At 39.6% G+C, this 23,947-nt stretch overlaps 2 protein-coding genes across 12 annotated transcripts in view; one reads left to right on the top strand and one right to left on the bottom strand.

The window, feature by feature from the left end:
* The first annotated feature begins 4,376 nt into the window (after nt 1-4,376).
* nr0b1 (nuclear receptor subfamily 0, group B, member 1) lies at nt 4,377-6,023 on the top strand. Its single transcript, XM_067517142.1, has 2 exons — nt 4,377-5,178; nt 5,508-6,023. The coding sequence occupies exons 1-2, from the start codon at nt 4,533-4,535 to the stop codon at nt 5,747-5,749; spliced, it is 888 nt and encodes a 295-aa protein (XP_067373243.1). The 5' UTR covers nt 4,377-4,532; the 3' UTR covers nt 5,750-6,023.
* A 9,422-nt stretch (nt 6,024-15,445) lies between these two features.
* Nucleotides 15,446-23,947, bottom strand: part of il1rapl1a (interleukin 1 receptor accessory protein-like 1a) — a 146,740-nt gene continuing 138,238 nt past the window's right edge. For 8 of the 11 annotated variants that reach the window (XM_067516684.1, XM_067516679.1, XM_067516676.1 and 5 more), the window contains 5 exons: nt 23,578-23,694; nt 22,123-22,266; nt 19,306-19,476; nt 18,282-18,326; nt 15,446-17,695 (listed from right to left, as the gene is read on the bottom strand). In XM_067516684.1, the coding sequence (XP_067372785.1) occupies nt 16,974-17,695; nt 18,282-18,326; nt 19,306-19,476; nt 22,123-22,266; nt 23,578-23,694 (1,199 nt within the window). In that variant the 3' untranslated portion in view covers nt 15,446-16,973. The remainder of the gene's footprint in view (nt 17,696-18,281; nt 18,327-19,305; nt 19,477-22,122; nt 22,267-23,577; nt 23,695-23,947) is intronic. The other 3 variants (XM_067516682.1, XM_067516685.1, XM_067516686.1) reach the window with 3 other exon arrangements.

Raw genomic sequence — 23,947 nt, 5'->3', positions numbered from 1 at the left:
TGTGTGTGAATGCAACTACACAAGAACAAGTAATCCCTCCTGACATCTCACGTTCTTGTATAAAAATATGCAAGTTATTTTTCAGATTTTGCGTGTGCTGATTTTTCAGAGCAGCACAGTCAATAAACACATCCAAGTTGAGTTAGTATTAATAGCAACAAAAAGGTTTACTAGTTTTTAGACATACATGTGATTGGATCTTGGAAGTTATGTGGTAGAGTGGTGAGAAGGCCTCTCTGTGCAGGGCTGTTTTAAACTAGGCTGGAAATCAGAAGGAACTGGACCAGAGAAGGAGCCTGCTTCATGTCACACAAAACAAACTGGACTTTTGAAGGTGATACAGTGAAAATGACTATTTTGATGGCATAGCATCTAGGAAGAAAAATGCTTCTGGCAATGGATTCAGTTTGTGTTTTTGATGTTAATGTCAATGCTTCAACACCAGGAAATCCACAATTTCCATTAAACTGTTATCAGAGAACTTTCAAGCTAATTTCTAATCCTTTATAATCAACCCCCCAGTATATATGGGCTGTACTAGTGCTGCATGGTATATCGTTTCAGGATTGTCATCATGATGTGCGCATGTGCAATTTTCGCAGGGTGTCTGATGTCAAGTAAGGCAAACGATCACTGATCCTACAACTGGTTTTCGGATTTACAGAAATAACAGTCAGATATCAGTTGTATGTGATTATTTTGAATAGAGAAAAGATGCTATTCACCAAAAACTGGGGATTCCCCTCCCCCAAAAAGTTATTTTACAAGAGTTGTCAAACAATAGTAGTTTTTTTAGTGAACCGAATCATGTGATTTTCACAGGCTTTGTTCACTCGATGTGTGTCCCTACACTCTGGTCAGCTGCCACCTCTACCTCTACACAGCGATTAATGAAATTCATAAATTGTTATTAAATAGTCATTCAAGCCATCTCGTGAAATATGCTGTATTTTAATTACAACACAATATATATATAAAGTGCTGCAGGAATAAATCCTAACACCTTTAATCAACACAAGGTTAAGAGATTTTCATGTTTTATTCAACAACATAAAATGAATTGGTAAATACCCGACTCATGCCATTTTTTTTTTTACATTTTACTTACCTTACCTTAAAAACAGGCAGGAATATTAAACTAAACATCACACTTAACCGAGAGACTCATCTAATCTAATCAGTACTAATTAGATCTGGTTACTATTAGAAACAATGCTCTTTTAGAGTTAAGTCCACTAAAACAAATCACAATTTGGAAGTTTAGTGGTGGTGATATTAGTTTAGCGGTGGTCGTCCGACCATAGTGGTTACAGCTTTTTACATCTGGCAATTTGCTTTAAAAATCCTAAAAGTGGTGTTCATCTGCGAAGTTTATTTTCCTGAACCAAACGTAAGCAAACTTCTGTTTTGCACAAAGCTTATTTTCTGTAATAATCTAAATAGCAATGGAAAATCCCATTGGCTTCCTGCTTTTTGTAAAAGCTACACTACGTGTAAAAATGTAGCTATTACATTTATTTCTATTGAACTGTAAGTGATAGTCTATTATTCCAATATGCTGGATTCCAACTGCCTATGTCCCAAATTCCTTACAACGTGGTTGCATTCTGGGTAAAAAGCTACAGTACTGGTGTGGAAAATAGAGGAATAATTACAGTGACTGAGACCTCCTATATGCTTAAAACCTTAAACTTATCCCCTAAGTTACTGTTAATGCAACCAGCTAAAACACTTTAAAAAAAACATGAAGTAGTCTCTAGAAATGCCATTCATTTGTCACTGTGGTTAGAGCTGACTGTGATTGGTTTTCAAAATGCGAGCTGTTACATGGATCCCTGCAGGCAACAGGCTCCACACCTCTGTACACCTACAGAATACATCACATATACTCTATATCAGCTGGTTCCAGCTCTCATGGCTATAAGATGTTTATACAGGAATCTTTGTAATGACTTTTCATTCATCAGAAACACTTGATGTCATGTACATCATTTAATACAGACTTCCCCAAACTAAAGGCTGACATATTTGTATGTTTTTACCTTTTGGATCTTAGAATAAGTATTCAACATCATTTTCCATTGTATTTGTCTGAACAGTAGACGACTGCACAACATGAGCAGAATGTCAGTAGGTGTTTAAAATATTAAAGAAACAGCTAAAGAGATATTTTGTTGGCTCTGTCAGAGGAAAGATGGCAGAGTGGAGAGCTACTTTAGAACATCTTATATAAATGTAACAAATAAACAAAAGAAAAAGTGGACCTGTGGACAAGAGTGACAGAGACTGTAGCTGCCTTTTCAACTCTGTGCTTTAGCAACAAGACATAATGTAATCTCTCCTTGAGACGGAAGGATTTTTATAACCTGTGCTGGCTGGGCCTTGAGCGGAAGAAAAGACAGGCTGAGTGAAGGCTGTTTATCCTGCGGTGTCCTTGATATAAACATGTGAAAAATCTCTCTGTTTTCTCTCTCAGCTAAATCAATACAAAGACATTTGGCCTCTGAACAATGTTGTAGCACTACTGCAAAAGTTTTTCATTGTGCCTCAATTCATAGTGCTGTCCTTCATCCAAGAGAGCAGGGGACACTGATGTCCTGCTTACTGCTTAGAGTGCATCCAGAAAGTATTCATGCTTAATTTCTTCTGCATTTTGTTATATTACAGCCTTATTTCAAAATGGATTAAATTCATAATTTTCTTATCAACCTGCCTTATCAACTGAGCTGCAGCTGCACCCGAGGAGTGGTTTCCATCTGGACCCTCTACCATACAGGCCTGATTGGTGGAGTGCTGCAGAGATGTTTTTTCTTCTGGAACATTCTCCTCTCTTCACAGAGAAATGCTGGAGCTCTTTTAGAGTGACCATCGGGTTCTTGGTCCCCCTTAACTAAGAACCAAGGCCCTTATCTCTCTTCATCGCTCAGTTTGGCCAGGCAGCCCGCTCTAGGAAGAGTCCTGGTGGTTCTGAACCTTTTACATTTACAGATGATGGAGGCCACTGTGCTCATTGGGACCTTCAATGCTGCAGAAATGTTTCTGAACACTTCCCCAGATTTGTGCCTCGATACAATCCTGTCTCGGAGGAGCTTCTTGGACTTCATAGACAGGTTTATGCTTTTTTTATATGATATCCAATCATTTGAATTTCCCTATCAGGTGGACTCCAATCAAGTTTAAAAAACATCTCAAGGATGATCAGTCAACAGGATGGACCAGAGCTCAATATTGAGTGTCATGGCAAAGGCCACTTCTTTTTTATTTTTCATACATTTGCAAAGATTTCAAACAATCTTTGTTTACATTATTATTATGGGGTTTAATTCATTTTGGAATAAGGTTGCAACCTAAAAAATGTGGAAAAAGTTACTGTGAATACTTCCTGGGTGTATTTCAGTAATGGCCATGCATTCAATACATCCTTCCTAACAGGGTGAGGGTATTTTGTTTGGTGGCTACACCAAAGCTGCCTCAAAAGTCTGGTTATTTACTCAAACTTTTGCATGGTTTTTCTTATTGTGTTCTCTGTATTGTTTTTACTGTTTCAACTTCTCTGTAATCACTTCTGATTTTCCCAGAGCCCTTGTCCTCCCTCTGTTTTTCAGGTAGCAGTCAACCCTAACCTGTGATCCCTCTTAGGAGCAATTAAGATAAACCTCTAATTCTTTTTTTCCAATTCACTGTCCTCCCATTCTGCCTTTCTTCAAACCACCCCATCTCCTCCTCCTCTTTCTGCTCCCCAGCCTCCTTTACTGACAGAGGCAAGGAGAGTACTGAGTCATGACATCATAATTCACTAGCTCCTGTTTTCACGGTTAAATCAATATCAGGGTGTCCGAGTCAAGGTTGGAGTCTGGCCTTCACAGCTCAGCTCTTCCTACTCCTTTCTCATAGAAAATCATATAAATTGTCCCTAAAATAATTAAGCCTTCAGTTCTGTCGCTGGCCTATATTTTTTATCAGCTCCCGGCTGATAAACAGCACTGCCAGAGTCAAGGTAATGCTGAGAATAGAACTGGGCTCTGATTCCTTGTCTGTCTTTGCTTCTCTCTTCCTTTTTCCTCCTCTCAATAAAACATAGTATCTTTAATCAACTATGCCTTCTGAGTGTTGCAGCATATGTTTTTAGTTGAAATCCAGAAATGCAGTTAAATATTTTGTGTTATTTGAGGCTTCCCTAACCTTCCACAGGTGGGCAAGAAAGATTTATCTTGTATTGTTCTTAGTGGTTACCTGCAAAAATGTCATTTTACGTTTGTTTTATACTGAAGGGGGTTGGCTGGTATAGTGGAGGGGTATGTGTGTGTGCGCGTGAGGAAAAGGAGGTGGAGAAAAAGGAGGTGCCTGAGCAATGGGAGGCGGGATGTACAGTGAGTCTGAACACGCTCTCCGAGCACGGGGACAGACGGGAGCCAATATAAACGTGTTGCCCTTCACTCGGGGCTATCGGGGGCTAAGAAAACAGCGCTACCTCTGTCACTGAAAAAAAGACGGCGGGACGCACTGAGCTCCGTGTAGAGCGGCCAGCGGCCATGGCCACGCTGGAGGGCTGCCGCTGTCGTGGTGCCAGCAGCCGAAACAACAACAGCATCCTCTACAGCATTTTAAAGAGTAACAGCCTTGCGCCCGCAGAGGAGGAAGAACAGCAGCAGCAGCAACAACAAGAAGAACAACAACAAACACTGCAACACTTGTTCCACAAGAGCTCCTCCTCTGCTCCAGCTTCGGTGCAGGAGCTCCGGCAGCAGGCGTGCTCCTGCGGCTCCACGCGGCGCAGAGGGATCCTCCGCACGCCGCAGGTGACGTGCAAAGCCGCGTCGGCGGTTCTGGTCAAGACGCTGCGGTTCGTGAAAAACGTCCCGTGTTTTCGCGAGTTGCCAGAGGACGATCAGCTGGTGCTGATTCGGAGCGGCTGGGCGCCACTTCTCGTGCTGGGGCTTGCACAAGACCGGGTGGACTTTGAGACAACGGAAACGGTGGAGCCCAGCATGCTGCAGCGCATCCTCACGGGTTTACCGGAAAGGCAGAGTGACGGGCTGGTCGGCCCCACCAGGGGGGCGGCCGGGGTCTCTGTGGTGGAAATCGAAGCAATCAAAGCCTTCCTGAAGAAGTGCTGGAGCGTAGATATCAGTACCAAGGAGTATGCGTATTTGAAAGGAGCTGTGCTTTTTAACCCAGGTAAGTCAAACTTTTACCATAGAGTCAAAGTTATTTAACACAGGTAAGGCACCTGACGTACGACTGGTTTAGTTCTTCAGTGGGATATTTTTGTGTTGGAAGTTTGTTTAGCTTATTTAGAACCGATCGGCCTAATATTAGTAGAAATTAGGTATATTTATTTCATTTGCCAAAAAGACAAATTTCCACATTTAAATGGAAGCTGTCAAATACACCATAGTCCCGGTGTTGTCATTTTACACTAAGAGTTGGCATTTAAAACATGTTCATATGGAAACTCTGCTCAAGTTTTGTCTCCTTTCCTCCCCCCGCTCTTCTCTCTACCCCAGACCAGGAAGGTTTGCGCTGTCTCCACTACATCCAGTCGCTCCGTCGGGAGGCGCACCAGGCGCTGAAGGAGCACGTCAGGCTGATCCACCGTGACGACACAACGCGGTTCGCCAAGCTGCTCATAGTTTTGTCCATGCTGAGGGCCATCAGCCCGCTGGTGGTCGCTCAACTCTTCTTCAGACCGGTCATAGGGACCGTCAACATCGAGGAGGTTCTCATGGAGATGTTCTATGGGAAGTAGGTCATGGCAGATTCACCTGCCAGGTGGACTGAAATGGATAGGAAGTGAAGACTGAATTTACAATTACATGTATATGGGAGAACGTCATGGACTGTGACATGCCCAACAGGCAAGTGTGTGGGTGTATGTGTGTGTGTTCATGAGAGAATGAAAGTGTGGTGCCGAGGGCAAAGAATGTTATTCTAAAGGAAAAATGTAATGCAGCTGCTGGAATTCATAACTTATTTGTTTTTATATAAACTATTTTTGTATAATAAAAATACTCTGAGCTATTTTTCACTGTCCTTGTGCTCCTGTGTGTGATCCTAGCTCTTTAGATTATTAGTGACACACATCACAGTGGGGCACATGTAAACTCAGTTCTGGACAGGATCTTAAATAGGCCAAAGAGATATGCCTCAGTGTGCAAGCAGTGACTACAGTGTACTTACAAAACGGACATCACCTTGAAAAACCTGAGTCATGTTGTTTACACAAGTTATGGATAAAGGTTTATTACATCAGCTCTAGTTCAAGATGAGTCTCAGAAGGCTCCAGGTTATTCACACTAGCTGTTCAATGCTCTGTATAGCAGGCTGGCTACACATTTGAAAAGTGGATCTGTGATCTGTGTTTTTCTTAATGTTGGTGAAATGCCAGATTAGACCACCAGAGAGCAACAGTATTCCACATCCACCAAGTGTGCAAGGCACATGCATCAACACAGACAGACAGGCACACACACAGACTGGTGAAAGTGCCTCGGGTAATGTTCTACCTGCCCTCTAACTCTGGCCATTACAGTCTAGATTTTTGTAAATGGAGACCAAGACATCCCTGGGATAAAGAATTGAGAGGATGGGTGGAGGAAAGATTCACTTGGAAAAATCCATTTATAATCTGTAAAGAAAACCCATCTGGAGACTGCACATGAAGGCAGTTCTGTAAAGAAGACCTGTGCTGTTGGCTTACAGTATATTCATACACCATTAGGTTTCATTCATCTATATAAAATACTGTACAACATGAATGTTCACCTTGGAAAATACAGCAAAGACTTCCCACTGTCACAGTATACAGTCTATCCAACTTATTTTATGAGCTAAAGTCCCTGTACATCTGATTAACACTTCCTGCAACTATAATACTTAGTCACTGTTCGCAGGCCAGATGGGCAGCACATACGCTTGGTCCTCCTGGCTTTGTTTTGGCCCAGTGTGATTAAATAACCTGGCCACAAGGTTACAGTTTAAGTTTACATATGCCCCCGCTCTTATCACTGTTGGATTGTACCCAAACAGCAGTGGAAGAGGAAGTTAACAGGAAAAAGTCTTGCATTTAAAATGTTAGTTTTTTTTTTTAAACATATACTTTCAGTATCAAAAGCAAAGATACTAATTATGGACAAGTGTACTCTACTTTAAAACAGCAGTTCATAAATATACTGCTCCTTTTAATTATACACTGCTGGGTAGCTTGTGAATTTCCGACCAGGGATCAATATAGTTGTATCTTAACATATAAAAGCACATCATTTAATTTGCTGATTATATTTTGTAGTAATTATCTGTAAAGTTACTAGTAATCAGAGGAGTAAAAAGCTAATATTCACTTCTAGTATAAATGGAAATACTGGGGTAACATAAAACTCATGGTTGCACTTAAGTAGAGTGCTTCAGCAAATATACTTAAGTTACTTTTTCCCACTGCACTGAAAAGGATAAAAAGTAAGGGAGTGAGAATGAGAAAGACAGGCATCTGCGTGAGGCTCATCTGTTGGGAAGAAAATTTAGGGGAAAAAAATCTCTCTTACCATAAGAGAGTCATTAGACCGTGAAATGACCTCTTGTTCCAGGCAAGACAATAAAGTTGAGAGCACTGCCATCGGTGACCATGTAACAGCATATAGATGTGTGTCTCTGAGCTGAGAGTAGAGGAGGCATGGGGAAGACAAAGAGTGCAGAGAGATGTGTTATTCAAAAGTCATATAGGAGGAGGGTAAAAGCTAGAAGCAACCTTATTTAACTGCTCCTTGTTGCAGAATGAAATGGACTGATGAGAACGCACGCATCATCAGACACTATTCTACACTCAATGGGCATGATTGACAGGTCTGACTAAATAAAGTGTGTGAGGGACCTCAACACTCTGCAGATTTTCACATGTGCTTCAAAGTAGCAATGGCATTTCTTCTGTGCTACTTTGTTTCTCCGAATACAGCACAGAATAACCATGTTAACCAGAATGAAATACCACTGAAAAGAAGGAGGTGCAGACAATAATAAGCAGGGCCACTGAAAATATAAGACACTACTTTGATGGTCACATCAGGTCATCACTGGTTACTCACACTCCTCCTGGTGGTCTGATAAGACACTGCAGGAAATGGCTAAAAGACAACAAAACACATGAGACCTTTTATATAAGACGCTGTGGACATTGCTCTAAAGATATTCTTATTCCCGTCTGTGTCCTCTATGTGTTCCCCCTTGATGGGCCCTATTTTCTTTCCTATTAAGTCCTTAATTGCTCTAGGTAATAAAGAGTCTATTAATCCTGTGTCTGCTAATAAACCTCCAGCTGTCTGGCAGGAAGCTGCCAACATGCAACAGTCACCAGCTCTTCTTGTGGTCCGAAAACATGTTGTGTATATTTGCTTCACTTACTTCCTCCCTTTGTCTGTTTCTAACTTTGCCAGTGTGTGTCTTTCTGTGCCCCAGTTTCTCTTTCCCTCTGCTCTCTCATGGGATTGACAGAAAATCAGTAAATCTGCTTTGTGTTTCTGTGTTTACCAGTGCTCAATCACAAACACCTCTTGTAGGTGGTGTTTATCCCCAGGAGATGGCACTGTTTGGCAGCACGCACACACCATTGTGTTTGTGCTGCCAAGAACCATAAAGACAATGATGCTTTAAACCAGAATGTTTCTTATATCAGCACATAAAAAAGCATATTTGGTGTATTTTCTCTGCTTCTATCTGACAGGACAGATGGGTAGAACAAATGTAATAAATGTGTTTGGCCAGTATTGAGCCAGGGAAATGATTACATGATATGAGTTTAAACCATACTAGATATGTGGAAGCTTTTAATGTCAGATTACAGGTCAGAAGTTTCATATTAAATAATTCAAACATGAACACATCAAATAACAAATGACCAAAACAAATGGTGAATAAATGCAACATTATGTGCCTGCAGTGGAACAAGATTTCAAGCGTGATCAGTGTGTCTCTAATGTAAACTGTATAGGTACAATGTACATTTTAACTGTAAATGCTTTCATTTGTAGCAGGTTAGTTCATATAGTCATATGTGGAGGAAACAAAGCTTTGTTTGCCGTCTATAGCATAAACCTGTTTTTCTCAAATTATCCTGTGGATGCAGTTTTCCTTCCCCTTACAGACAGAGGCGAAACCTAAGCTACTGTTAGCTTGAAGCTCAAATCCATCCACTCTGCTTAGGCCAGTCCTCCCTGTCACTGCCCTGATACACCTTTGCTTCACTCTATACACTCTACCACACTGTGCAGAGCCTTATGGTAGCTGTTGTCATGAAATGACAGTAAATCAGAATGCCAAAAAACGTACGTCATTACTCCTCTCTGGCTGATTAGACGGGTGATTCGGTTATTTAAACTGTGCAGCACTGACCACATTGATTAGAAGAAATAAGATGTGTCCACAACAGGACAATAATAAACCATATAACAAAAAGTGTTTATACTATTCAGTCAAAGTAGAACATGTCAAACATACCAGTACTGCTGTATATTAAAGATCTACATGCAACACTGCATAATGTGCTTATATAGGAATTAAAAGGCTGGAAATTTTGACTATGCTTCCTATGAGAGTACTGTATTTGTCACATTATGTCAGAAATTAAGAATGTCAGTTTATGGTAGGAGCTCACAACAACTGATTCATTACATAAATCTTGGATTAAAAATAGTTTACTGGGGAATACTACTCACAGTCTATTCATGACAACCAGCAAATAGTATCTTATTTTTCAAGTCTGTGTTATAAATTCATGTAACATGTATGTGAGAAGTAAGTAAGAAATATTCTCTGGTTGCTTTTGCCAACGTGTTCTCAGTTTAGGGACCTCCTTGGACCCACTCAAAAACCTATAGAGACCCTCATAAAAGCAAACCTAAGTATTCCCATACCACTAGCACAGAGTCACACGGCATACTGCTACATCTGCAACTATTAGGGAAAAAGAACATCTTTTCTCTACTGTAATTATCTGAATATGCTTGTGTGTGATACCTAAGAGGCTGTATTGAAGGGACCATATCTGTGCTAAGTTCTATATTTAAATAGCAAGAGTATTAGAGCTGATCTGCAACACACATAAGTTTCATAACGCTGATGCCTATATTAGTAATGTTGTTTCACTTTATAAAGAGAAAACCTATATATTTTACTGTTTTTAAGTACAAAGCACAACATGTAAGATAATGTTTTCACTTCATAAACAAAATAATAATAATCCAAACAAGGTGTGTAGAAAAATAAGTCTTCCAATTAATGGTCCACAATATCTACTAATATAAAACTGATGATAATCATAGATCTCTATGTTGTTGGCTGTTAGAGGTCCTTAATCTCATGAGAGCTGCAATAAAGTTACATTTAGTGTTTTTCTAATTCTGTATGTTTCTACTTTACAGTTTGGTGAATGAAAAATTCTGTCAGTCAAAAACTGGCAAAGAAACACAGTGTACCTCCATTAAGCCAAGAATAAGCTTTTTAGAGCCAGGTGCGGGCAGCACAGTTTAATGTTTACTACGATAAAAATACAACTGTGAATATCCATCCACCCATTATCTGTCATCGCTTATCGCCTCTGTGGGTCGGCGAGAGGCAGGGTACACCCCGGACAGGTCGCCAGTCTATTGCAGGCCCACAGAGAGACATACACAGACAACCATTTGCACTCACATTTACACTTATAGGAAACCTTAGATTCAAAACTATGAATACGTTTCCTGAAATATAAGTGTTGACTCAGAAATCATTCTCTATAGCTGGTTGTGTAAAACTCTGTTTTCAAATCAGGACATAATAACATCTCTGCAACATGTTTGTCAAGATGATTGCATTTAACACAGATTAGCTTTTTCCTGAATGGGGAAAAGCTAATTGAACTAATCAAGAACTCTAATCTCTTGATTGTTTTTCTTTGACACACAGAATAAAAAAAAATATTACTAACTTTTTATGTCAGTTACCACAATAAAAATTTAACTCTGCATTTACTAAACAACAGCTCAGCACTGATAGATTAAGTTTGGGTTCAGTACCTGGGATTGTGGACGAGTCTGCACCTCACAGTATATGCAAGTTGAGATTTGCCCCTCAATTGGACAAAAGGCTGCCATGTCCTGGTGTTCTCTTCCTTCAGCACCGTGAACTTGAACTTGAAGATCGCAGGCCATATTTATCCACAACATGGCGAAAGGGCTCAGACACTGGTTGAGGATGCATCAAGATACCACAATGGAACTAATCCCATTTTTTTCCTCTATGGATTATATGTGCCACCAAGGAAAATCTGCTGCAACACATTAAGGTTAATCTTAAAGACCTGTCTTAAATTTTTATATTATACATCTGAGTCACATAATTATTCTTATGCTTCTATCTTGGTGAGAATACAGCATATAAATAGATACAGAGCTGTTTTTTTCTGAACTCTATTTGTGCTTCCTCAGGGGAAAAAAGTGCATTCCCCCTGATTCTGAGAGGAAGGCCAAACTGTATTATAAGAACACAAATGAAACACAGGTTGAAGTTACAGGTGCTGGTTGTGGAGTCAACACACTCAGTTGCATCACTGCAATAACTAAATAACTAACGAAAAAGTTCACACTCATCACAACAGCTACACTGCTATGTGACAATATGACAGTCTTCCACCATGGCTGTGATTTTGACAAGTTTTGGGAAAATATAAATCTTTGGCTATGATTGTCAGGTTCACCATGGCTGTGACTCATTAGTTTATAATGGGTGTAACTAAATACATGTGTTTAGTGAAACAGTGACACAAGCCTCCCTCTGTATGAAACCTCTGTATTCCTGAAGTCCTGAGTGTACTGGTAACACAGCTGCCGTGTCTGACAGAAGGACTGGGCTGCAATTCTGAGCATCTGACTTAATGATGCTTTCTTGGCTAATGTTATAGAAGCAGTAAAGACCAGTCACAGCAGCTATAGGAACATAGATACAACCATAGCATCATCCAGCACAGCCAGGCAGAGCAGCTGCAGCTGTGCTAACAGCTGGGGGCTGCATGCTGTCAGAGCTATCTCTTTAAAGGAAGAATGAACAATAAATGCCTGCCGACATATTTTAGTCAAACAACAATTAGCCTACAAAACTCTCTACTACAGTTTACTACTAAAGTCTATATTAGTAACCTAAGGGTAACCGACAACCCCTACCAGATGAAATACACTGAACGAATTTAAATAAGGTCAGGAATGTAACTACCCAACAAAATTAATGATGTTAAAAACAGCAAACTGGGTCGGCTAAAAGTATAGGCACCATTTACTGGATTTCTATTTAGAGCTCATGAATCATCAGTGAAAGAGAATGTTAAGGGAACGTTTAGTTACAATCCTGGGTGAATGATTCTGTTTTGTGCACTGCTTAGTGTTAGGAATTGGTATTGGACATTCTGGTTAAATCAATAATGCCGCTTGAAATCCACTTTCAAACCCACTTACCTTTATTTATGAAAGGAAGAGCAATGGTTTTACAAGGTTTGTTTTACATTCCAGGCACTGCTGTACTCAAATCTGGACTAGACTATGACGTTACAAAAAAGAAATGCAAAAAAGGGTTTGGGTATTGGTGAGTCAGTGGTCGAATTCTCGCCTGCTACGTGGGAGACCCGGGTTCAATTTCCGGCCAATGCATATTGCTTTGTAGGGGTTTTAGAAGCATAAGAGCAGCTCATCTGCCTTCAAAGCCACTTGATCTTAATAGATCTACAGCTCATCGCCTGAATACAAAGGGCAAATGATTAAACGATAGGCAACTGTGGAGGTTTAGCAATAGTCCACCAATCCAGGGATGTTGGTTGTTCTATAGAAGTGCCAAACATGTAATATGTCCTTTTGTTGTTTGAAATGCATTAAAATTACCATTTTTCCACAAGCATAAACACAAAAATATAGGTTCTTCGTATATTTATTTTTCTTCTGACAATGCCTTTTACTGTGGACTATAAAAATACTTATTAGCATTTGAGAAAGGATTTTACCCCGAACTATTTTTAATTGTGCTTTTATTCACCATACTGTCGCCCTGATTGTTAAGTCTGTCAAAAACCCAGAAATTTTACAATGCATTAGCCTATAAATATGTAACTATCTAATGAAATATTCTCACAAAGGCCAAACTATTCAGACTTCACAAAGTGTTGTTTAATTTAGGTCTGCTCCAATGTGACCTAGAGAAAGTAAATAAAAATATGTGACATTGCCTTTTGTGTTTGTTATATAAAATAAAGCTTCAACGAGACTGAAAGTGAGTTAAATTTTTAAAAAGCGAATTTTAAAAACACCTTTCACAACAGCAGGAAGAGCAAAACGTAACTGAGGATGATCGCTTTCCCCTTAACTTTAACTGACCAACCGCTAAACCGCTCCAATAAATGATTAATTAACTTAATTACACCTTTCCAGACAACAACATAAACTAATGTGCTGTGAAAACACAATAATAGACTGGTGTTTTTGTTTGTTTGTTTGTTTGTTTGTTTGTTTTTTTTGTGACAGGGAATTGTAGTCGTTAGCTTTTCAGTCTGCTCACCTTGCTAACAGTTAGCTAACGCTCGCGGTAACCCCGCTCTCCACCAAGCTGAGAGCGGCCGTTTTTAAAAGGAGGAGATTTGTGCCACAGATTCCCGTCTGGAGATAGAAAACCAATTAGTCCACGTGGATGCACATTTACGGAGGAGCAGGGAGACCCGCTGGGTCTGTTAAGCCGGTGATAATGCTCACTGAAGGGCATCTCGGAGGAGGCTAATTCCCATATAGCCTCAAGGATCCTAATGGGCTCAATTATGTCCTCGGTATATGACATGATTTCTCCAGCCCATGTCGACAGTCCAGTCCAGGAGAAATAAAAGCATCTGTTTTTGCTCCCGTCTTTTATATTTACCAATTAGCCGTGAACTCCACAGCTCCCACTAACCAGCTCACCTGCAGTAATGGCCGACAGGACTCCCTGCTGTGGATAGGGGTAGAACGAGATCAGGTAAGGGTTAAAGTAAGGGTAAGGGTGAAGTTTAATGTAAGGGATTAACATATCCGCACAAAACCTGCAGTGTTTTGACTGACAACGCACCAAGGCCCACAAATTATTATATACCGTGGCTAGAATCATGCTCAGAATACATTTTGGGGGTTGTTTTGACCAATTCTTCATCTGCATTGGGTCATTAATTGGTCCACTTGCCCATATTTTAATAGTGCTATGTCCCCTCTGGAGAATTAAGGGAAAACTGTATGAGACGCGTCACCCATTTTTGAATGTTTATTTTTGGAGTTTAATACAGTTTTCTAAACTCAAAATTACAGTACTTCACCTGTATGTTTGCTGGAAATTACAAGGTGTGTATATCACGTGTCGTTAAAATGGACAACTTTACTGATTTCTAAAAAGCAGTCTATAAAGTTCTAATTTCAGGACTACATCTATTTGAAAGATATTAATTAAGTGCCCCTTTGTCTTCCTTATATTCAGCATCCCTCTGCCATCCATATATCCTCCAGTGAGATCATCTTATTGCTGGTACTGCAGAGCAACTAACAAACATGCCATGTCATAACTTATTAACTTGTTTTTCTAATATTAACCTCAGGTGTCATAAATGCAGTGGAGTAAAAAGTACAATATTTCCCTCTGAAATTTGAAATGATCATAAAGTACAAGTACATTAGTGAGTTAATGTACTTAGTTTCTGTACTGATGCATTAGTTAACAGATATTTGCTGTAGTTGGATTTTACATGTATTTACCGTAAATGCTATTGTGTGCTGTACTCATCCATTACTTGTATTTATTATTTATAATTAGTACTGACAGTGTTTTAGAGATGTCATCACCTCTAATATTACTCGCGGTCTCATTTTTGAGCTTTCTCGTTTGCCCACTGCACCGACAGTCCACTGACAAAGAACTGAAAGCTGTGTATTTGTGTCTGTTAAACTAAAATAGTGTTTCATTGTTTGCAAAACACATTTCCCTTCAGACATCTGTTTTGTGCTTGTGAACTGAGAACTCGTAGTCATTTAAGACAACAATCAGACATAGCAGATGGAATGAGAAAGATTTTACCTGGAAGCACACAATGTTTTCAGGCTGTTTAGTAATATGGCCCTGTACAGTTTCCCACCACAACAGCAGTTGGCAGTCGAAGGCACAGTTTTGTTCTTTAGTGTTAAAAAGAATTTCATCAGTATCTGGAGAAAATGACATTTGTTAATTTTTTGTTTGTCTGATGTTTTAGTGGGATCAGTGATTCAACTGACAAATTAAATTTGCAACCCAGTAGTTGAATGTTGTCATCAAAGCAGTAAGAGAGAATGATGAATTAGTGAGACTATTAACGAGTAACTGAATGTGTTATTGATGTTTGGAATGAATAAAACAAACAATCAAACTTGGACATGAAAGAAAACCATCCAAAGGAAATCAAAGTTTTTAATGTGCAGTGAGAAAGTAAGGGCAACTGATAATGATTGTGTTTCTATAAAGATAGACATTTCTTTCCAAGTGAAAATTGTGTTTATATATTTATATAAATATCTATATTATATATAGAATACATATCTATTTGCTATGCATACTCAAAAATCACACCTTCAAATATATTTAAAAAGTCTTTCATAACACAAATGTTTTCTTTCCTTAAACATGAACTATCCATATGGACCAAAGTAATTATCAGGATGGGAATAATATTATGTTTTAAAAAACAAAACATTGAAAATGCGTTACTTTTGAATCTAGAACGATAGGACATATTTTTTTCATGTGGGATTCAAAAGCCACCTTAATCTCTGAACAAACCAGGAACCACATTGCAATGATACAAAACCAGCATAACACTTATACACAAATCCCCTTTCTATGGTAGATGAAATGCAAATAAGTATGACTTCTCAAGCAAACTCATTTCTGTTATAAAAATAGAATTCTTTTTAAAATAATCTACAGATTTCTTTTTAAGGTGAGGCATTTCACTATCACTCTAAAACAGCGAGGCTGTTTGTTTCAATAGAAAATATGAAGCTTTAGAGAGAAATCTGCCAGTCTATCTGATTGGAGAGGACTAGCGTGCCCCCCCCTCCCCCAACCACCTCACAGGACAATTTGTTTTTTGCCAGCTCCTCTTTCTTTTTGCATATTCTATGATTTTTTTTTTTTTAAAGAGAGTTTCCTTTCAAACTAGATACACCTTTTACAGGTAAACAAAACAAAGATTCAGCTCCTTGAAGCTCCTGAAATGTCCAGGCAATTCAAAAAGTGTTAAAAAAAATGATCTCTTAAACTACACAAAGATTTAAAAATAAACCAACATATTAAAACAAACAAACAAAGAGCAGGTACATGACATACTGGCTTTTAAACAAGTATGGTAAAATAAGAATAAAAAAATAGAGAGAAAACAACAAAAATATACAACTCAAGGTTAAAGCAAAGTCCTAAAGCAGAGAAGGCAACAAACATAACTTAAAAAACAAATAAAAGAACAAAACAGGAAAACACTGATGCTACAAATAAATTGAAATATATGTACAAGACCCTGTTTTCCTTGTGTTTGTATGTATGCACATTTCCGAGTGTATGTGTATGCATGTATGTGCACAATTGCCAAAGTGTGTCGGTTCTTTAATTGGGAGTTTTTGCAAGTCCGTGTCTTGCTATTTGATGAAACAGTGTTTTTATTATATTTCCTTTAGTTTCACATAGAAAACATCCCCTGGTAACAGAGGTGCAGTCCTCTTAAAAAAAAAAGACAAAAACGAAAAAAGGGTGTCCAAAAACCTGCTGTGTTTCTATTACTTGCTGTTAGTTAACAACAGTAGAAACCAAATGCATCCAAAACACTTTTCACTAAAATCACCGTGAACTGTGTTACTAATCGCAATGAGACTGAGCCTTGCCCTGACCCTGAATGATCTTCGTACAGCTGATGCCGAGTCTGTTCATCATTACCAGATGACGCTGGAGATGCTGGTTTCTCTCGGCAGCAGCGGGAGCATGGCGTTGTTAGCGTGGGCCTCCTCCAGGCTGTGCTCTCGGCTTTTCCCGGCAGGCCTCTGTCCGTTCAGCAGTGTTAGTGGGATGTTGCAGTAGGTGTGCTGGTTACCCAGAGAGGAGAGTGGTGGCAGAGTCCCTCCTTGGGGAATGTCATACTCATAGCTGCGGTAGTAGTGTTTCTGCCTCATGGTGGTGTGGTAGGTGTTGTGGAAAGAGGAACGCAGCTCTGGGTGGGCGGTGGCCATGGCGGTGGAGGTTGCTGCTGCCATGGAGATGGCAGAGACGGTCTGCAGCTCTCCGAAGGGGCCCTGCTCGCTGACGTCCAGCGCCGGCTCGTGGGTGAGCATGGGCTCTGTACGCCTGAACGGCATCTCGTACTGCAGCTGCTTCCAGAACTTGGAGTTGAGCTTGTTGCTTTTGGGGCCGTGCCACTTGATGACAGTGAGGGTTTTAATAGTATGCTTAAGAGCTTCCACCTCCTGGTAGTTCATGATGCCACGCAATTCGGCGCACTCGATCAGAATGACTTTGATCTCACCAGTCACCAGCATGTTGCGCAGCCGCGTCTCCAGCTCGAAGATGCTCCAGCCTCGCCGCACCACATAGTTGGGTGTCATGACTATAATGAGGCGTTTGCTCTGGTCCACGCAGCGTGCCACATCCTCTATGTAAGCTGCAGGAAAAGAAATACAAGAAAAAACGGTACAATAACATAAGTTTGGCAAAAAAAGGCTACATTCAGAATGTTTTGAGCTATAGGTTTACTGTGGAGAGGATCACAACACTGAACAATGATGGATGAACACACAGCATCAAATAAAGAACACAAGACAATGACAGGTGGTTACTTTGCTGTCCACGTTTGGCACCTGCTCTCATTTTAGGTGTCACTATTTAATGTGTGCAGAAAGACACAAGGTCTGTATACAGTGTAAATACACACTTACAAGCATGGTTTCAACGTATTTTATTCTGCTGCAATACAACTTTGTTTGAATGTATTCTATGTATTGTAATACATACTCTGGATGGAGAACTAACCCACATAAAATGCTAAGCTCTGCACTAAATGGCCTCAGATGGGGTAAATGTTTGATAAAGCTACATAGTCTACAAGATTAGGCTGGGTTGCTTTTTATGAAATAGGGCCTAATGTTTGTGATCACACAGCAGTACCACTTAAAGCATCTCTTTGAAACTTTCTAAGAGCAGGTAAATGACAGCAGCTTATACAAGAGGAAAAGACTGAGGGTGAGTACCTCCAAACAGTCGTGTGTCATCCTGGTAATGCTCATTGGTGAGACCTAAACATAAACATTTTAACATTCAGGTCACAGGCAGAACACAGTACAGACAAATAAACACACTCAACACAGTCGTAAAAGTGGCCGTGTCTCCTCTCGCTCATCTTTTTTATTTCACATATGATTAATTACATTCCGTGTTTCCCTCGTTGGACATTCATCTACGACGATTTTGCTTGGCACTGATGCTGGCGGCAATTTTCTTTTGATTAAAGGGAAGAGGAATCTCAGTCAGCAGGGCTTAGAGCCTTTGCACATTTCCTACTGATGTTTAATTCTGTCTGGACGAAACTAGACATGTTTGCGTTTTATCAGTTCCACATGAAGTCTACAGTACAAACACTCAGCATCACTATTAACTAGAGCACACTGTGTACTGCTGGCACAGACTGGCACTACTAAGCAGAGTTAGCACACATGAGAATATTTTCAGACAGAATTTTCATGGATTTATTAATGCATGGATGAAAACCAGGGAGGATGATAAATTTGTTCCATATATCCACTCCCTGTACACTCACACACTGTGTTCTGTATTCCCATATCTGTAGTAGGTAGTATGGGAATAGCAAGTGAGAAATACTGTAAGCTCCTGCTTTTATCAACAGAGGTTCCGAATGGACACAGGAAGAGCTTGTGTTGACAGTATTGGACTGAATGTGTCTTCTTCTCTTTCGCCTAATTTGGAAATTTAAAATTCTCATGTATTCATCACTTTTAGAGTGTGACAATACTTAGCTTGAATCTGCCCAAACAGCACAAAACATTTAAACACCAGACAGTGAGAGTGGGAAACAACACTGAAGACAAACGACACAAAACGAACATCGAAAACTATGAGAAAGTGTAAAAAATGTGCCAAACTTTGCAGCAAGTACAGTACAGCACAGTACAGTATACTGGCAACTGAAGATGTCCTGACACGCTGACGCTACAGTATTTGTGCTACCGTGCATACACAGACAGTCGTAGGGCTTACTTCCTGTTGGAATGAGGTCTCGATCTGGAATAAAGAGTTTGTAGCCATAATGTTTCTCCAGGACATCAGGGAGGATCTCCAGGGCAAAACGTTCCTCTTCTCTGGTCTCCTGACTCCACTGGTCAGGGTCCACTTTGGTGTAGGACAGGTATGCATCATAGTCTTTGTTTTCTGAAATGCAGAGAAGAAGAAAAGGGAGCAGACCTTAGGTGAACTATATAAAATAACGTCCAGCACAAAAAGCAAAATGGTCTTGAGACCTTGTGGCACAATCAAACATCCCACAGACATTACTAATTGGACAAATGCATCTGAACACCTTGACACTACTCCTGTATTTAATTGATCAATGTCTCAGTTCAAATACATTATATTATTTTACATTTGCTTTGTCTCAACTTCCAAAAGTAAATTTAAATTCTCTAAACTAAACTTGATAATGTTTTAATGCACCTAAGTAAGTTACATTATGCAGTAAATCTATCAAAGAATTTCAGTTTTAGCAACTAAAATAAATTATTTTGCAAATAATGGTAGCACTTTGCAGGTCAGTAATACTATAGTACTATTGTTGAAATAACAAGGTAATATGGGAAGAACAGTATTTTTCTTTGTTTTCTTTGGTTGGTATAATATGGTAATAAAAAGTGTAATATTTATGTAACAAAGATGTAACAGAAGTTGATAAGAATATAGTATAAATATGATATAGTATTATCATGGTGATTACTCAGGTGATAGCTTAGTATAAGCAATGGATATATTTAGGTAATAGGCACCAAAATATCACAGGTAATAATGTGGAAACTAAACAACTACAATAATCACTTGAGAACAGACATGGTAGTGTCTGTGTAATAAATATGAAAAGAGCTGTAAAATGAATTATGACTTTATTACTACTAAATTTTTGGAAATAGCTTGTTATTTCTAAAATGATAACCCACTATTACTCTTCCAAAATTGAGATGTAAAGTGGTAGCCAAATTGTTTATATGCTAATATTAATATTATACTAATACTATTAATGATCATATAATGTTGTCAAAAGAGGTGCAGTTCACATCAATGTAGAGTATTCAGAAATGCACAGTTTGTGCAGAAGACATAGATTGAGAATGACTTTTTGAAAACTTACACTTCATTTATTAAACATCAAGAATTACTGTTATTTAGTCTGGAGTATGACTATGACTGCTCGTACAAGAAACTTGATGATGCACATTTAAAGTGTTGATCCTGTTCTGTATCCATCATAAAGTTTTACCTTAGATATATATTACATTTTAATATAATTACTATAAATGCTCCACCTCCTCTGGGAAGGTGTGACATGGTTACAGAGATTTGTTCCCTCTCATCCACAAGATTGAACCAATTCAGTTGAATGAATCTAGACCTGCGTTATACCTCATCCCAGAGGTTTTGCATGGAGATGAGGTCACAGCTTTGTGCAGGCCAGTCAAGTTCTTCCACATTACACTGACAAAGCCATCTCTACATACCCTTTGTCAATAGGGACACTGCCATATCGGAACAAGAAACCGCCTTTCTCAGACTTTCCACAAATTTTGAAGCACATAAGTGCAAGAAAGTAGCTTAGTTTGAGAACAGTCTCAGACCAACAGTATAAAAACATGTGGACAGTTGTGTTCATTTACTGCCATGTGATGTATATAAAAAAACAAATTGGGGTAAAATACAAATTGTGATTCAAGCAAAACTCTCATCTCCACCTTGAAATGATTTCCCTGAAGACAGTAGGAACAACTGAAAAAGGCAGAAAATAGATGAATTGGGGAAAAAAGCAGTACTGGTGACATGTTCAGTACGTCCTAGTCATTATGCTCTGTAGAAACTGGAATGTGGGCCAGCCAAAAAGGGAAGAGGGGCTTTTTTACAAACTCTGTGAGGAGCACGCACAGCTTTGAAACACACTGGAAAGGCTAGGGCTGCGCTCAACAAGGAATCCGAACATCAAACAACATTTTCAAATTAGTAACCAACCTTGCAAATTAACCACCTAGCGAACTTGGAAAATCAAAAGCAGCTTGTATCGGTGTTCCCCGACGCTATGACTTAATCATGCAGAAGTTTGAGTCAACAAAACAGTCTGTGATAGATAATTCATGATACTGTAGCAGCAATCCAGTGATTTAAAACAAGTTCAGGCTTTCCAGAATTTTAGAGAAGAGAAGAGAGACTCAGAATACAAAGCAAAACAGAAAGATACTGGGGCACAAACAGACAAATACTTAACTGAGGCAAAAGTTAACTGTTCTGCAGAGAAACCAAAAAGTTGCTCTCCAATCTCAGGCTGTTTATGCTCCTATTTGTCACTCAGGGGAGGTGCCCCGAGACTGTCTGGTCCCCATGTACCACTATCTAGCCTTCGACAGCAGAGGGTGGGCTTCATTCCATGACATATTGAGACTGATCTCTTTTTAAATGGGCAACAAATTGAAAATCTGTCTCTCTTCCCTATGCAGCCAGTGCAGCAATGTACACACACAATCACGTGCAACTTGGTCCCAACAGCACACACAGAGAGAGGCAGAGAGAGAGGGAGAGAGGAAATGGGCTGCCGTCACTGGAATAGAACCAGGGAGGACATGTGTATCTACCTAGGAGAGTGCTGTGGATAATACGGTAAACGAACTGAACAAATTTACATCCATGAAAACAAATCCACAAAGGCTCATATAAAGTCATCGGTGCTTGCTTGACATTGGATTTGAGATAAGAAATACCGGGTAAAAAACAGCACTTTTCAGGTAGAGAGAAAGATTTTTTTCAGATGCTTTGTGTTGTCTTTACCTCCATCCACATCCTCGCTGCCAAAGTGCCTCCTATAGAAAAGCATCAGCTCGATCTTGTAGCATTTGTAGAGGGAGATGAGGAAGATGAGTAGCAGCAGGATCGCTCCCAGACCTCCTGCCAGCTCCACTGTGTACATGAGCTCTGTTGAGGACAACACACACGGACCAGAAAACATGAAAACATCTTAGAGATTCACGGCATAAACTTCATTTAATATCTGATATGAATACACAGGTTGCACATTATTTCCCCATGTATTTACATTTGCTCAAAAGCTGGAGAACCACCACTATTTTCAGATCTCAACTCAGAACAAAGGAGCATCAGTTTTTGGGGAGAAGACACACAAGGATCATAGTGAGTATGGGAAAAATGAGAGGGCACAGTTCAGCGAGACCCATGGAAAAAAAGAGATGATGAGAAACTGGTTTCATTTCTTTGGCGCAGCAGAGCGATGACCCAGCTTTGCACTTTGGCTGTTGTTCATAGTGGGACTTGCGACAATTCTGGACGTGGTTGAAGGCATTTTCAAAACAAGAGGTTTCAGTTTATTTATCTCACTTACTCCCCTCTCTATCATACCTTTCTGCTCTCTCTGTTTTTCTTCAACCTCTTTTCTCTCTCTGTCTCTTCATTTCTCCTCTCTATTGTCTTCTCTCCATCTCCCCAGAGATGTAGCTAGGGGAAAGATGACTTATGGTGTGTATTAAAGCAGCATTTACCTGGTTGGCTCAGTTAAAACCAGGTTCACCTTATATTCCTGTCACATTATGAGCTGAAGCTCTGCACGGCTGCCAAGGCAACTGCAATGCACTCTATATATTATGAGACCTGTACAGGTTTCTATTTTGATGCGTTATAGTAGCATCCGACGAAGTCATAAAATTGTAGGCTGTATATAGTTTGTATTAAAATGAGATTGAAATGCAGCAGCTGCAGGAAATGTTTGCAATTCTGAGTAACTGCTGCTTTCAAGATGATTTGTGAAGTTTAATTCACAAATAGTGAAGTTAAAGTAAGGGCTTGACCTTCTAACCAATCCAAGGGTTTCAATAACTTCTGCTTGATTCTCTTCTTCTTTATTGTAATTTGTTAATAACTGAAGGACTGTGCAGACTGGCTTTCTGGTGATCGTTACAGTAGATTACATGATCGATGTCACTCTCACATTTGTCTGCTAAATATGAATTGACTTACAGCATTTGTTTAGTTTAGCTGAAAACAATACAAAAGCCTTATTTCAACATATTTTACTGTATATGTATTGTTTAAATCACATATAACCCTGAGTGGGAAATTCATATACTGCAGATTTACAGGAGGTTATGCACTGGACCATTTTGGTTTCCGGCCTCATGAATGATTTTTCCACTCTCTGTGCTAAGCCAAGCTAGTGGCTGCTGACCGTAGCTTCAGATTTGTATTAATTAACAGCAATCTTTATTTTCTCACTTGTTTCACTGACCACAACTTCTACTTGCTTTCCACTCCTCTCTTTTTCTGAGATGGAAGAAAAGCAGCCTGAAGAGACTTTCATAGACCTGCCGCAGGGCCTATGAGTGATGCATTCTAGCAAGGGAAACATGAAAAAAACATCAGAATAATGTGGAAAAGAAGGACAGAGAGCAAGAGAAAAAGACACACATACACACAGAGAGAGAATTTCTTAGCATCCTTCTCCTCAGAAATGTTACTTCAACAAAAGAGATTTAAATGAAGCTGTCTACAGTCTGCAAAGACCACTCAAACAAAATTGGGCCAACTACAAAAGACGGTCACAGAGACAGAGATTAAAGTGGGGGAGACGGACAGATAAAGACTT

Source organism: Channa argus, chromosome 9, assembly GCF_033026475.1.
Source record: "Channa argus isolate prfri chromosome 9, Channa argus male v1.0, whole genome shotgun sequence".
In the NCBI taxonomy this organism is placed as follows: domain Eukaryota; kingdom Metazoa; phylum Chordata; class Actinopteri; order Anabantiformes; family Channidae; genus Channa; species Channa argus.
This window is presented reverse-complemented; position numbering and strand designations above follow the sequence as displayed.